General features: G+C 42.3%; 2 protein-coding genes across 8 annotated transcripts in view; one reads left to right on the top strand and one right to left on the bottom strand.

Annotated features, from left to right (window-relative positions):
• Positions 1 to 176, bottom strand: part of SERAC1 (serine active site containing 1) — a 59542-nt gene extending 59366 nt beyond the window's left edge. For 2 of the 4 annotated variants that reach the window (XM_046006512.1, XM_046006511.1), the window contains exon 1: positions 48 to 141. The gene's annotated coding sequence lies outside the window, so the exon portion shown is untranslated. Of the gene's footprint in view, positions 1 to 47 lie in introns of all 4 variants that reach the window. The other 2 variants (XM_046006509.1, XM_046006510.1) reach the window with 2 other exon arrangements.
• A 79-nt stretch (positions 177 to 255) lies between these two features.
• Positions 256 to 12321, top strand: GTF2H5 (general transcription factor IIH subunit 5). Of its 4 annotated transcripts, none has more exons than XM_046006821.1 (3): positions 256 to 367; positions 1109 to 1181; positions 11925 to 12321. In XM_046006821.1, exons 2-3 carry the CDS (start codon positions 1147 to 1149, stop codon positions 12103 to 12105), a joined length of 216 nt encoding a protein of 71 aa, XP_045862777.1. In that variant the 5' UTR covers positions 256 to 367; positions 1109 to 1146; the 3' UTR covers positions 12106 to 12321. The 4 variants fall into 4 exon arrangements, with proteins under 4 accessions (XP_045862777.1, XP_045862778.1, XP_045862780.1 ...); XM_046006822.1 differs by having other exon boundaries at positions 279 to 362; XM_046006824.1 differs by having other exon boundaries at positions 290 to 439.
• The last annotated feature ends 3074 nt before the right edge of the window (positions 12322 to 15395 follow it).

The following is a 15395-nucleotide window of genomic DNA, read 5'->3' as shown; positions in this document are numbered from 1 at the left end:
TCGCAGACGCCCTCGCCCGCCCCCACGCGCCGGGCTCCCCTTCCTACCTGCCGGCACGCGGACTCGGCCAGCTCTCCGGCCGCTCGCTGCCGACCCAGGCGGCAGGGAGCCCACCTTCCTCGGCGGTTCCCAGCCTGAGCCCTCCAGCCGGCTACCGGCGGCACGTGACACCGCCCCCGACGCTCCCCGCCCCGCCCCGCCCCTCGGCCCAGTTCGCGCTCCGCCTCCCGCCGGCGCGCCCCACCCACAAGAGCGTCGCTGACCGATGACGTAGCCGGCACAGGCATACTTAGCGAGGCCGAAGGGCTGCTGGTTCTGTGCTTGGGGGTACGTGGTCTCGGCTCGCCCAGCGAGAGGGGAAAGTGAGGTGCGTGGCAAACCGAGGGCTCCCGAGGAAAGAGGGGAGGGGGAAGAGAAGACCTAGAAGCCTGTCCTTCAGGTGCGGGGGAACGGGGCGGTGTCCCGCACCTCTCGGGGCCCTTCCTGAAGAGGCTTGGAGGCTGTCCCGCAGTAATGAACCGCGGATCTCATTACGGGAAGTAATGGCTCGCGCCCAGGTGTACGAGTCTAAGCATTAGACTGGCGTCCGCTGCGTGGGATATGTTCCTGCTTGGGCAGATCATTGGGGAACCTGAGTTATGTAATTATAGGGAGACTTCGCTCCGCTCTTTTTTTCCCCCGGAGCTATGGCTCAGTTTCTTCGCCCTAATGAGATGGTCGACCTAACCATCCCTTTCACAGCTCCCATTCTGTGATTCCTGCCTCCCAGAATATTATCTTTTATCGTTATCTGGGCGGGAATAGAAATCTTGTGACTCATGTTCTAAAGTTGAATTGGGTACGCGGGCATAGAGTTCGGTTGCTTGCTTTCGTTCGGACTGACTTGGGTAGCATTTGCAAGTAAGATTTCTGCATTAATAGTCCAATAGACTCATTTTAAATTTTAGAAATCAGTATCTATGTTTTCTTAATGTTAACCCTCTGTTTTTCATACTTAAATATTTAATGTGACATTTAATATTTTGTCTCATTTCAAATGAGGCAAATCTCCAAAGTATATTGAAGTTGATTTTTTTTAATTTATTGTCACCTTGACCTCTCTTATTAGCATTTTAAAGGTCACCTGCACCTTCTGCCTGTGAAAAGATGGTCAACGTCTTGAAAGGAGTGCTAATAGAATGGTTAGTAGTTTTGATACTTAATGAAATTTAAATCTCCATATTGAACTTGATGTATGTGTACCTCCTCTAAAATCCATGTTTTCATTTTAAGATCTAAATGAATCAAGTCTTACAGCTTTCTCAACTTCACTTTTCTTACATAACAAGTGGGACATTTCGTTGCAGCATTTCTTCCTGGTGCCAGATTTCAATGTCTCAGTCCAGTTGATCAATGCTCTTTAGAGGAACAGTGCTCGTTGTCCTCCAACCATTAGGGAGATTGACTAGAATTTTAAGGTCCGCCAATGTCTTCATCATCACAAGCTGTGGTCTTGAAAAGAGTAAGAAAATCAAGAGCCAATTGAAGATTTCTTAAACCAGGTGCATATTTCATAGGAGAAGCTAGAAGCCATAATGGGCAGCATTGAATTTCTCAAAGCAAGCTACCTTGGGCTTTGTTACCACGCAGTCTGAAAACCTGCTCCGTCTTCGTCTTCACTTGTTCGTGATAGCAGGGCTGGGGAAGGAGCAAAACCAAACCGTACGTCGGATACTTCTGGCATTTACAACAACATTGTCTTATAGAAATATAATATGAACCACATGTGTAGTCTTGACTCTTTTATTAGCCACATTAAGAGTAAACTGAAGCAGGTGAAATTAATGTTTTATTTAACCCAGTGTCCAAAATATTTCAACATGCTCTAAATCTTCAAAATTCATACTAAGATTTCAAAATTTTGCTAAGTCTTTTTCCATACCATGGCTTCAAAAATCCAGTGGAGAGTTTACTTTCACAGCCCATCTCACAGGCTGGCCACATTTCAAGTGCTGGGCACTGAGTCATGCAGATTTAGTGTTTGGATAGATGCAACAAAGATAAGAAAAGAGCCAGTGATGTAGGAGGGAAGCTAAGAGGGAATCTTTCATAAAAGTGAGTCCCTGGTGATGAGAGATGGACTAAGATGACACACTGGACGTCAGCGATTTCTTTCTTTTTTTCTTCTATTTTTAATGAGAGTTTTCGTGGAGAGGTGAGATAGATTTCGGATTGGAGTACTTTGGGAAGGGAAAGGAAGGTGAGGAAGTGGGAAAGTGGAGAAGTCTCTTTGGAGAAGTTTTGTTGTAGTAATAAGCAAAGGAATGGAGAAACGCATTGATGGCTGAAGAAGGATATGGTAAGGGACTCTGATTCTTGTTATTTGGTTTTAATGTGAGAGACTAGAACACATGTTGATAAGAATAAACTGCTTAGGGGGTGCCTGGGTGGCTCAGTTCGTTAAGCGTCTGCCTTTGGCTCAGGTCATGATCCCAGGGTCTTGTATAGAGCCCCACATTGGGCTCCCTGCTCAGCGGGGAGTCTGCTTCTCCCCCTCCCTCTGCACCTCTTCCCCGCTTGTGCTGTCTCTCTCAAATGAATGAATAAAATCTTAAAAAAAAAAAAAATTACTTAGGTGTTCACTTGGGAAAGCGAGGGAAAGGGCTCTAGATCCCATAAGTTCTAAAAACAATGCGCTGTTTTCTTTTGGAAATGACTTTTAGGCTAATTTTCATATTTTCTTTTTCTTAAAACTTTGTCATATCACAGTTTGAGCTTCACCTCTGGATTTAATAAATCTTCCCTCTTGTAAGATTTTTGTATTTTAGTTTTTGTTGATGTGTTGTTTTATTTATCTAGACTCTGTTAAGAGGACAGCCATATTAGATAAAGATCTGAATTCGTACTTGTTTTTCTTTTTTAGCTGAACATTTGTTTCCCTGCATTTATTCCTTTCTTTAATCATAGGTATCTCTTTTATCACATTGTTCATTCTCCTTGCTACTCCCCTTAGTCCCTGCCACATCCATTCTTTTGTCATTGTTGCCTCTTTAAGAGTAACCTTAGAATAATTTAGTCTGTTTCGAAAATAATCCTTTTGGCATAATGATTGGGATTGTGTTAAATCTGTATTTTAATTTGAAAAAATATGATGACTGGACTGCATTTTAAAGAGCAGAACTCCGGGAGACCCATTAAAATCTCAGTGGTAGGCCTTCAGGGTATAGCCTTGAGGACAGATACAGATTTGTAAGAGGAGCTGAGGTGTTGGGTTTTCTTTCCTGACAGGCTCAGCTCGCGGCCTGGTTTGCTGTCATGTAATCAAACCTCTGACTTCTACCTGGGCTCTAATGGCCCTCTGTCACTTTGCTCTTCTGTGTAACCCTGGGCTAGCCGCAACAGCATCATCTGGAACTTGTTAGAAATGCAAAATCTGAGACCTCACCCTAAATCTCCTAAATCAAAATTGTATATGCAAAGGAACTTGTTAAGAAGCGCTGAAAGTTTAGGAAAGCACTTAATTGGCTTAAGGTTGAGCATCAGTTTTCTAAAGGAGAACTGTTTTGCACCAGGACCAAAATTTTATTTTGCAGATAATGCCCTTGGCAGAACTTTAATTTTTTCCTTCAAGGTGAATTCTGAGTGTAGCCTGCACAATTTTTTGAAAGGGTAACTGTCTTCCCAAAGGTTAAATCTTCCAAAAAGACTTCAGGCGTAAGAAATGACAGATCCATAAAGTGCATGGTCAGGACTGGTGGGAACCCCACAATCAGATGTACATGTTGGGATGGTAACTGGAAGAGTCCTTCAGTTCCCCTCATGTCTGTATTTGATGCCAAAGAGAAGATTCTTAACCCCCTGAGCCACCCAGGTGCCCCGAGAAGATTCTTTATAACATAGTATCATTATGTTTATTACCTCATAATCCCCATAGATTATATGGAGCCTCTAGGTGTACGGGAGTACAGAATTTGATAGGTCTGGAGTTCGTAGGCAAACTACTCAAGAGTCTCCTAAAACTAGTCCATCATTCCACTTACTTCCCCTCCATGTTCCAGCCACATCACCGTACAAGGTCATCTGTCATGGCGCAGATGGTACTGCGCACATGTTCTGTTCCAGCGGCCAGCAAAATACTTCTCAGGCGTGTGTGGCCTCCTTCAGGAAGGGAGTCTGACTTTGACGCCAGTCTTAGGATGGCTTAACTTACTGCCGTGTTTAAATTCCGTGTCTGTCAGTTCCTTTTAACAGATTTGAAGTCTCTAGTAAAGAAGCAGATAAATCCAATTACGATAGCGGCCAGTTAGGCCTAACTGTCAGTGAGCTGGAAAAGTCAAGGTGCGGGGTTCCAAGAAGATGCTTTCCTCACAAGGCTTATCGAAAACCCAAATCTAAAGTTAAATTGAAACTCTTTTGTTTATAAATTTGAGGTTTTTTTTTTTTTTTTTTTTTAGATTTTATTTATTTATTTGACAGAGAGAAATCACAAGAGAGGCAGGCAGAGAGAGAGGAAGGGAAGCAGGCTCTCCCCTGAGCAGAGAGCCAGATGCGGGACTCGATCCCAGCACCCTGAGATCATGACCTGAGCTGAAGGCAGCAGCTTAACCCACTGAGCCACCCAGGCGCCCCTATAAATAAATTTATAAATTTGAGTTTTTATATCAAAATGAGATTGGTGAAACTTTCCTCTTTGTTGGGATCCACCATGTCAACTGCCAGCCTCACACCAAGCATTTTCCCAAATCCAGCCGAGTACGGCAGTGCCGCAGCAGCATCTGTCCGACTGCAGGTGCTGGAGCAGACCTCCGGGGTGACAGTTACCCACATGGTGTGCCAGGTGCTCCAGCAAGGAGGATTTGTTGCAGAGGTGCAAATTCCAGCCGGTTTACAACATGAGAGCAAAGGATCTGGAGAACTAGGTATTATTAGACCAGTCTTACCCTTATAGCTTCGGCTTGTAAACCTGTATTGTGTATGAGAAGCAAATAAGAATAAGGCAAAAGTATCTACCATTTTGTTCTGTTCTTTCATGGCGTTTACATCTCTCTTGTGAGCCTCTGCTGCTTAGAAGGGCTGTACCCACGGAGGTTCCCTGGCCACCCAGACAGTGTCTAATATGACTAGCAGGTACTTAGTAAATATTTTGTTTATTGAATGAATTTCGTCAACAGAATTAAGTCAAGGAATGTAATCTCAGCGTAAATTCAGGTTATTAATGTTCCACTAGAACTCTGTTACCACGGTGATGATGGTGGAGATAAGAATAGGTTCTGATAACTTGGATTCAAGTTTCAGTATCAAAAAGGTTCGTATGCCAGACCTCCTTTTTGGCAAGTTACATCAAAATAGCTCTTAAATGAAGGGACTGTTGTCTTCCAATCTTAGTTTTTAAAAAGCAGGCTCTCACCAGGCTACCAATATGGTTGATGGAGGTGCAGTCTTTTTTTTTTTTTTTTTAAGATTTTATTTATTTATTTGACCGATCACAGGTATGCAGAGAGAGGGGAAACAGGCTCCCCACTGAGCAGGGAGCCCAATGTGAGGCTCCATCCCAGGACCCTGAGATCAGACCCAGCCAGAGGCTTAACCCGCTGAGCCACCCAGGTGCCCCAGAGGTGCAGTCTTAAACGGCTGATCTAGAAAGCAATTTGTAGTAGGTTTTTTTTGAGCCTGTATATGGTTTAACACCATAATTCCATTTCTAGAAGTTTATCCTAAAGAGGTGGCCCTAAGGAAGTGATCAGAACTGCAGAAAAAAATGTAGGAGATTGAGGGGTGGTTCAGTCGGTTACACGTCTGACTCTTAGTTTCAGCTCAGGTTGTGATTTCAGGGTTGAGAGATCGAGCCCTGCTGCGTCAGGGTTCCCCACTTAGTTGGGAGTCTGCTTGAGAGTCTCTGATTCTCTCTGTGCCTCTCCTCCCCGCTCCCCAGAGTGCACTGGTGCACATGCACGCTCTTTCTCAGATAAATTTTTTAAAAATGTAGGTAATTGAGGGTGCTAATGAATTGAGGGTATAATGCTAAGTGAAATGACTTGATCGGAGAAAGACAAAAACCATGTGATTTCACTCATGTGGAATTTAAGAAACAAAACGAAGGGGGAAAATGTGAGACAAATCAAGAAATAGACTCTTAATGATAGAGATCAAGCATGATGGGGAATAGGGAGTGCGACTTGGAGTGACGAGCACCAGATATTGAATGGAAGTGTTGAAATGTTGAGTCACTAAATTAAGAATTGTGACATTTTTGTCATCAAATAATGTAGCTATTAATGTATTTGAAAACATTTTAAGTGATAAGGGACAGTGATGTAGTGTAATACAATGATAAAAGGTCTGAATGCCTTCATAAAATGACACTGTTTATCAGATACTGTATTAAGTCCTTGGTAATATTCAGTTAGTTTTCCCAACAACCCTATGAGATACAGATTTTTTTTAAGATTTTATTCATTCGAGAGAGAGAGCACACACATGCAAGCAAGCACATGGGTGGGGCGTGGCAATGGAAGAAGTAGGCTCCCCGCTGAGCGGGGCACCAGATGCTGGCGTGATCCGAGGACCCAGAGACCATGACCTGGGCCAAAGACAGACTTTCAGCAAACTGATTGAGCCCCCCGGGTGCCCAGATATAGGTATTAGTATCCCCATTTTACAGATGCAGAAATTGAGGCACAGAAAATTAATTGCTCAGGCTTACACAGCTGCTAAGATGGGATTGTAAACCATAGTGTTCTGCTTCAGAGCCCAAGCTAGTATGCCTGACGTAGACCGTTTAACACAAAACTAAGCATTATATTGTGTTAAGTTCTTACTTTTTTTTTTTTTTTTTGAGATTTTTTATTTATTTGACAGCATAAGCCGGGGGCGGGGGGCAGCGGCAGGGAGAGGGAAAAGTAGGCTTCCTGCTGAGCAAGGAGCCTAAGGGCTTGATCCCAGGAGGCTGGGATCATAACCTGACCCGAAGGGAGACACTTAACCAACTAAACCACCCAGGCACCCCTTTATTGTGTTAAGTTTCAAAAAAAAAAAAAAAGTGTGCATGCCTATTCTTAGAATATCATATACACAGGCTAGTGATAAAAACATTTTTGTAACAGCAAATCCTTTAATAAGGATAGAAGTAGGTAATTTGAACCTTTCTACCTGTATCCTCCCACACACCCCAAAACTAGGCACTAGTTTTGCTCTTCATTTGAGTATCTACTATGAGCAAAGTGTTTTAGATGTGTTCTCCAATCCAGCAACCCTCCAGTGTAAGTAGCACCGTCTCCATCTTACTACCTAGGCTGCTAAGACATGGAGAGGCTTAGAGATTTTACATATCATGCGTGTTGGTTGACTGAGCTGGGGCTTGGAGTTAGGCTGAGTCCAGTGCTGTCTTTAGTGTCCTCTCTTCCTGACGGTAAACCTAGTGTATGTCATATTGGGAACTTGAGACTATTACTCTGGTTAGCTCAGTGTCCCCTGTGACGGCCCTGTCTGTCTCGTAAGACCCTTCTCATTGCAAATATTTACTGAGCCATCTACAATGTCTTGGGTCCTAATAAAGGTACTTATATCTCAAGCTGGACAATAGGCTTATTCCAAAAACACTTTGGAAAATGCTCATAAGAAGGAAATAAACTTAAGCAAACAAAGCCATTTCATTTCACTGTTCAGTAACAATTTTCTAAAACATTCTTTTCTCAGGACATACAGAATTGGGAGAAATACTTTTAAGATTTTTAAGTAATTATACCTGTTAGCTCATTATTTTCAGGAAGGGTAGTTTACCGTTGATTGAGCAGAGATTGTCATTCTGACGGGACGGACAGTGCTGACAATTTTGTGCAGGTGACCGGTGAAGTCCGTGATCTGTTTGACAGCGACCTGCGTCATCCTAGTAGAGCCTTTGTGGTGTAATACTTTTTAGAATCATGTTTATAGGAGTTTCACTCAGGTTATGTAGGAAGGAGTGGATTGATACCTACTTTCACATCTCTAGAACCGAGACATTTTTTCCCTTGCTCACTAACCCTGATCCCAGGACTTCCACCAAGTGTGTCTGTGGGCACTTGGTTTTGTTTTTCTTTCTTACCAGCAGGTTCTCCCATGGACTCTGCATGAAGAAGTAGAGTAAATAGCCTGAATGCAAGATACTCCAGTCCCCTCAATGTTTCATGATAAAAGTCCCTTAAATTTTGTCATTTTGACTCTTATAAATTATATTTCAGGTACATGCTTGAGAATTCAGTCACAAATTGACTGCTGTTTCCTTTAAAAAAGTTGAACTGAGGCGAAGAAGAAGGGAAGTAGTTCAGTGTCTCACCAGCCAGGCACTTTCTAAGTATCTCGTTTGTCAGTGAGCAGGTTTCCCCAGGCATGGGGAATGGCGCTGGTGTTCAAGATGGTTCGTAATAGAACACACAAGGGAGGGGGAGAACACAGAAATTATTTGTATATGACCAGTTTAATTTATTTGAGGATGAAAACACATTGGGATGGCTGGTGATTCATGCCCAGCGAAGTTAAACTTAAAAATTGATTTAAAGGCAATTTAAAGAAAAATAATACATAATATGTAGCTCCGGTGTTACAAGGGATGCTAAATGAGCAAGGATAGCATGCAAATGGCAAAAACTTAGAAAACACCAATGTGCTGACTCAAAGTGTGTTAGCATTTAGTCAGATCTCAGTCCTTCTCTTACTTTGCCTGTTACCAGCCCCTGACACAATGGACCGCTTCCTCTTCCTGAAGGGCCTTTGTTCACTTACCTTCCAGGATTCAGGGTTTCCTTCCTACCTCAGTGGTCACTGCTTTATAGTCTACTTTGCTGATTTGTCCATTTCCTCCTAACCTTTTATATCGGGGAGGTGGGGCTTGGTCCCTGGTCTCTTCTCTGTAGCTGTGTTCACTTCCTTGTCAGGGCTCGATGACTGACAGTTTCTCTTCAGTCTGGACTTGGCTGCCGAAATCCAGAATTGTATATCCACCTTCCTACTCGCTTTCTTCTCTTGGTGCCAGGAGACATCTCGCATATAACATGCCTAAAACCCAGCTCTTGATCTTCCCAGCAAACCTGTTCTTCCTCCTCTCTCCTCGTCTCGGTAAAAGGCAACTCCACTTTTTCATTTGCTCTGACCAAAAATGTTGGGAGTCTCCTAATTCCTTTCCTTCAAAGCTGGGGTCTAGTCTCAGCAAATTACGTTGGCTTTACACTCAACATATGTCTAGAATCCAAATACTCTTCATCATCTCACTTCTACTACGTAGGTCCGAACCATTATCCTCTGTTGCCTGGGTCACTGCAGTCACTTTCTAATCCGTCTCCCTGTTTCTGCCCATGCCTCCGCTACCCTCCAGGCTTTTCTTATCCCCGCAGGCAGCATGATCCTTACGTCTAAAATTGAAGTCAGTCTGTAAGTTAAATCATGTCACTCAGTAAAAGCCAAACTTGATAAAATCACCTCCAAGGCCCTTTGTGATCTGGCCCAGCTACAACTAACTTTCCGACCTCACCTCCCACTTCTGTCCCCTTTGGTCACCCCTCTCCAGCCTCCATAGCCTTACTGTTCACTCTGCCTGGGATGTTCTTGCCTGAGTAACCACATGCCTTGCCTTCTCCCTCCTCCTGTTTGTTCAGATACCGCTGCTCGGAAAGGCCTTCCCTGCCTACCCCGTTTAAACTTAGAGGATCCTATCACTTTCATCACTGCCATTTCTCATCCTACTTCCCTGCTGCGTGTGTGTGTGTGTGTGTGTGTGTGTGTGTGTGTGTGTGTGTGTGTTTATCATAGTCCTGCTGGTAAAATGTAAGCTCCGTAACAGGGAGGATTCTGAGTTGTACTGTTCACTGCTGAATACCCAGGACTGGGATATTGCCTAGCACATCCGGGTGCTTAGTAAATATTTACTGAATGCATGAATAAAGCTTAAAGTAGCAAAGTTACTTCTGAACCAATCAATTCTGCACATTAGAGTGGTCATTCTAATTCTGCAACAATAGAATATGACTGAATTTTGCCAAACCTAAGTGGACAAGCATAACCTAGGTGTTCTGAACCTAGGTGTACAATGACAGGCATACTAGGAACTAAATTTAAAATTGTGTCGGTTCTGATGTGTGCAGACCTATTTTTTTTTTAATATTTTATTTATTTATTTGACAGAGAGAGATCACAAGCAGATAGAGAGGCAGGCAGAGAGAGAGAGAGGGAAGCAGGCTCCCTGCTGAGCAGAAAGCCCGATGCGGGACTCGATCCCAGGACCCTGAGATCATGACCTGAGCCGAAGGCAGCGGCTCAACCCACTGAGCCACCCAGGCGCCCATGTGCAGACCTATTTATTCACATCATTTTATGGTGTAGTCGATTGTTAATAAAATCACTGTAATGGTTAAGTTACTGAAAATAATTTAAAAAAATCATCTTTTCAGGAAGACTTGATTTTATTAATAGTTAATATACATGAACCATGCTCATATAGTGCTTGAAATCGTTACCTTTGTTAGCTTCACTCATGCCTATTTTGTACTTAAAAGACGTAAAACTTGTTTTTAATGTTTTCGGGAAATTACACTGACCTCTTTTGAATTGTCATTTTTATAACTGCTGTTGTCACTCCTCAAGAAACAATAAGATTTAGGGCGCCTGGGTGGCTCAGTGGGTTAAAGCCTCTGCCTTCAGCTCAGGTCATGATCCCAGGGTCCTGGGATCGAGCCCCGCATTGGGCTCTCTGCTCCACGGGGAGCCTGCTTCCCCCTCTCTCTCTGCCTGCCTCCCTGCCTGCTTGTGATCTCTGTCTGTCAAATAAATAAATAAAATCTTAAAAAAAAAAAAGAAACAATAACATTTTGTAAAGTTACATGTTCTCTAAGATATAAAAAAACTATATGCAACTTGACATTTTTGTTTTCATCTGTTGCTAACCACATTGTTGTACGTTATATTAGGTCCAGGGGTTTTTTTTGACAGAGATATGTTTGGGTACATCCTTGAAATAGGGTTTTCTTTTCTTTTCTTTTTAGATTTATTTATTTGAGAGAGAGGCAGGGGAGAGCCAGGGGAGGGGCAGAGAGAGAAGGAGGGAGAATCCTCAAGCAGACTCCCCACTGAGCACAGAGCCCAACAAGGGACTTGATCCCAGGACCCTGAGATCATGAACTGAGCTGAAATCAAGTGTTGGACACTTAACCAACTGACCCACCCAGGCACCCCATGTAAATCCTAGAAATTGTATCCCTCTTTTCCTTGTGACTTACTCTACTCATTCCAAACTAAAAATCACAAATAAATAGAATTAAATTATGTCTCTTCCTTGAGCTCAGTATTCTCAAGAAGATTTTGGTAGAATTTCCTTTAAAGATTCTGAGTGATAGTTCAAACTTACAAAGTTCAGAATTTTAAGGAAGAAAAAGAACTTGAGAACCTGCTGCAAGCCAAACACTACCCTTGGCATTATTCTCCTTTAATTTCTCTAACAGTCTGTTATGTAGGCTTATTTTATGGCATTAGAGTTTAAGTACATATTAAGGTCACAAGTGATAAGCTGGGATTGACGTTTGCTATTCACCCTGCTTTATCACAGTGACTGTTTAACTGGTTTTGTCAATTAATTATTCCCTGGCAAGACAGTGAAAATCTATTGACTTCTTAGATATAATGGTCATAGGCAAGTAAGGAAATTCATTTTTTGAATCAGTTAAGGGAGCTGTGATTCTAGGCCCTAATAACTGCAAAGCTCTGAACATTACTTTCTCACTTGTCAGGACAAATTAATCTTTTAAAATCTCATCATTGGCCTCTTTCTCTAAAATTCTAACGCTTGAGACAGGAAGTGCGGAATTGAGTAACAATTTAGAACTTTTACAGTTGCCCTAAAAGTCCTGCATGCCCAATTCTGATTGCTCGGGCGTAATTTGACAGCACAGTGTGTCATTATCATGTGTTTCTTCCTGCAGTGACCCTGCCATGAAGCAGTTCCTGCTGTACTTGGACGAATCAAATGCCTTAGGGAAGAAGTTCATCATTCAAGACATTGATGACACTCATGTCTTTGTTATCGCAGAGTTGGTGAACGTCCTCCAGGAGCGAGTAGGTGAATTAATGGACCAAAATGCTTTTTCTCTTACCCAGAAGTGAAGATACTCAATATTGACCACTTGGGAATTACAAGTAACAAATGTGAGACTGTCACCATTCAGTGTCCTGTGTGACAGATGAGACTTAGTGGCTTAGGTACATATCTTGGGAAAAACTGTGATGTCGTTTGTTCAGAAAAAAGTCCCTGATTTTCTTGTTTGTTTGTTTTTTTCCCTGTTCATGTACCCTAGAATTAAAAAAAAAAGAAAAAAAAATTCATCGGTTGTCTGTCATTTGGCTTTTATTATCCTACATTAAAATGTAAATGGTTTTCGGGGCACCTGGGTGGCTCAGTGGATTGAGCCGCTGCCTTCGGCTCAGGTCATGATCTCAGGGTCCTGGGATCGAGCCCCGCATCGGGCTCTCTGCTCCGCGGGGAGCCTGCTTCCTCCTCTCTCTCTGCCTACTTGTGATCTCTCTCTCTGTCAATTAAATAAATAAAAACCTTTAAAAAAAAAATTAAAAAAAAAATGTAAATGGTTTTCCTACCTTTTTAATACCAATTTACTACAGTAAGAATGTAATGGAATATGCCTTTACCAGTTTAACCTAGGTGTCTTGCTTGTTCCTGTTAAGGTGGGATTTTGTAACGTGGATATGGTTTGTTCTGTTCTAATTAGAAACTTGATTACTTAGATAAATATGCCAGGGTGAGACTTTGGTAATATTTACGTCTTTGCAAGTAATATCTGCATACTGGCCAGCTCTACTGGTGAAGAAGATGGGGAAGAGAACCACGTTACATTGATGTAAGCCGCAGTTTGCATTTCCCTAAAAATACAGTGTTTTTAACGTACAGAGGGTTTGGGGTGCCTGAGTGGTTCAGTTGGTTAGCGTCCGACTCTTAATCTCAGCTCAGGTCTTGATCTCAGGGTCATGAGTTCAAGCCCCACACGCAGAAGATTAGAAATAACCAAATGGGAAGGGGACATGTTGCATTGCAAGCTTTATCTTCTCTGTGTTTAAACTTTTTCAGTCACGTTTTCCTTTCCTGTTAGGGAAAGTGTTCTTTTGTTTGAAAAAAAAAAATTGTTTTATTTGTGCCTTATTCCATATGAGAATCCATTTTAACTCTTTTTAAAAAGAAATGAGGACTGTGGAAAGAGTACAGCATAAGGCAGGTAGTCAGTCAGTCATACCGTAATAACGCTGTATGTGACAGTTAAGTAGACATACCGTGGTGAGCATTTTATAATGTATATAATGTCAGTTCACTCTGTTATACTCCCATAACTAACAAGATTGTGTATCAACTACAGTTTTGAAGAAAGGCAGGAAAGAGCAGATAGAAACAAAGTGAGTCTTGTGGGAAGTGGGATGGTGAGGTTCAGACGTATTGCATATGGTTTGATGATGATTCGGAGGCAGAAATAACACTGATAGGAGCTTTGCTTCCCTTCCTGAAGCTAGTGTTAACCAGATGGGTTCATGTGATGAGAATTTTCCAAGAGAGAAGGGACTTTTGTGACGCTGTGACCCAGTTTTCTTCCCTCCTGTGGTGTGCTTACTCAAAGCACCTGTGTACCATCTTCAGTCACACAAGCTGGACGCAGCTACCCTTCGGCGCAGGCGGTCCTCGCTCATCCACGATTTCCCTTTCCACCGGCAACCAAGGTCCAGAAGCAGATGCTTGTCCTTCTCACTATTGTCAGAGGGTAGTAACCTGATGCTGTCCCGATGCCTACGCCCTTCACCTCACTTCTTCTCATCCTTTGGGCATTTTGTCATCTCACATGAGGAGCCCCCAAGAGGAATGACAATGAGTGCAGTACAGTAAGATAGCTAATAACCGTCATTGCAGGTTATTCTATTCTATTCTATTCTGAATTACTCGTCATCTCTTACTGTGCCCCATTTATAAATTAAACTTTGTCATAAGGATGTACATACAGGAAAAAACATAATCTACACGGGGCTCAGTACTTCCTGTGGTTTCCGGCATCCTCCGGGGGGCTTGTTATACAATTCTCCATCTATCATGATTCCCATCAATATAAATCAAGCTACAGAAGTTTGATTCTTATATAACAATGCAAACAATTTTGTGCCATTATTGGTACATTTGGTACTAAAATATGTTGAGTAGAAAATACATTTCTTTAGAATTTCCAGCTGTACTGAAATGGTACTGAATCTTGGATTTCAGGCATATCTAAATCAATTTCAAATAAAACTCAGATATTTGTCAGCTAATACCTTTTATATTAACATGAAACCTTACAAAAATTTTTCTTAGAATCCCAGTTTAAAAGGTATGGAAAAAAACTATATTGAATGGTGAATGCAAAGAGTCTTATGTGAAGGGAAATCTTTCATCAGCTCTCATTTTTTTATTTTTTTTTTCCCAAAGATTGATTTTATTTATTTGAAAGAGAGGGAGCAGAAGCACAGGGAGAGGGAGAAGCAGACTGCCGTGCTGAGCAGGGAGCCCAATATGGGACTCCATCTCAGAACCCCAAGATCATGACCTGAGCCAAAGATAGAGACACATAACCAACTTAGCCACCCAGGCACCCCAGCTCTCATTTTTTAAAAAGTCCTATTGGAGCAAATGTTAAATATTTCTCTCCGGACACTGCATTAAGAAAGACAGGACACTGTGACACTAGGAAGCCCACTTGGAGCTGTTTAGTTGACTTGTTCAACTACGAGAGAATAGGACGTAACCAAGTGACATTTTACCCAGACCTTCCTTCTTGGAATCTGACCGACATTATTTGATTTGGCACATTTTAGATGTTGAGAACAAGAGACACAGGCTGCTTGGTAGTGGAGAAATCGACTACTGTCTTTTTTAAAGATGGAAGTCCTGAATATTATGAACAGGTAGTATTGACTAAATTGTCTTACCTGCAAAAAGAATCATTTCAATTGAGAGGTTAGGTGACCAGTCACAGATATCTGTGTGCTAAAATTGTGATACTTAGAGTTATACTAACTTCTAACTTCTTTTTTTTTAAGATTTTATTTATTTGACAAGTAGGCAGAGAGACAGGCAGTGAGAGAGAGGGAGAAGCAGGCTGCCTGCTGAGCAGAGAGCCCGATTTCGGGCTTGATCCTAGGACCCGGAGATCATGACCTGAGCCGAAGGCAGAAGCTTAACCCACTGAGCCACCCAGGCGCCCCCAATTTCTAACTTCTTGATAGTGTTTTTATTTTCCTTAAATGCTGTATTAAGTCAAAAATGCTTCATTCCTTGAACCCTGATTTCCTTGTGAAATTTCATGGGATTACTTTAAAATTCCAGGCATCCTAAGTATGCATCACAGTGAATGTAAAAATGTATACTG

Source organism: Meles meles, chromosome 5 (genome assembly GCF_922984935.1).
Source record: "Meles meles chromosome 5, mMelMel3.1 paternal haplotype, whole genome shotgun sequence".
In the NCBI taxonomy this organism is placed as follows: Eukaryota; Metazoa; Chordata; class Mammalia; order Carnivora; family Mustelidae; genus Meles; species Meles meles.
This window is presented reverse-complemented; position numbering and strand designations above follow the sequence as displayed.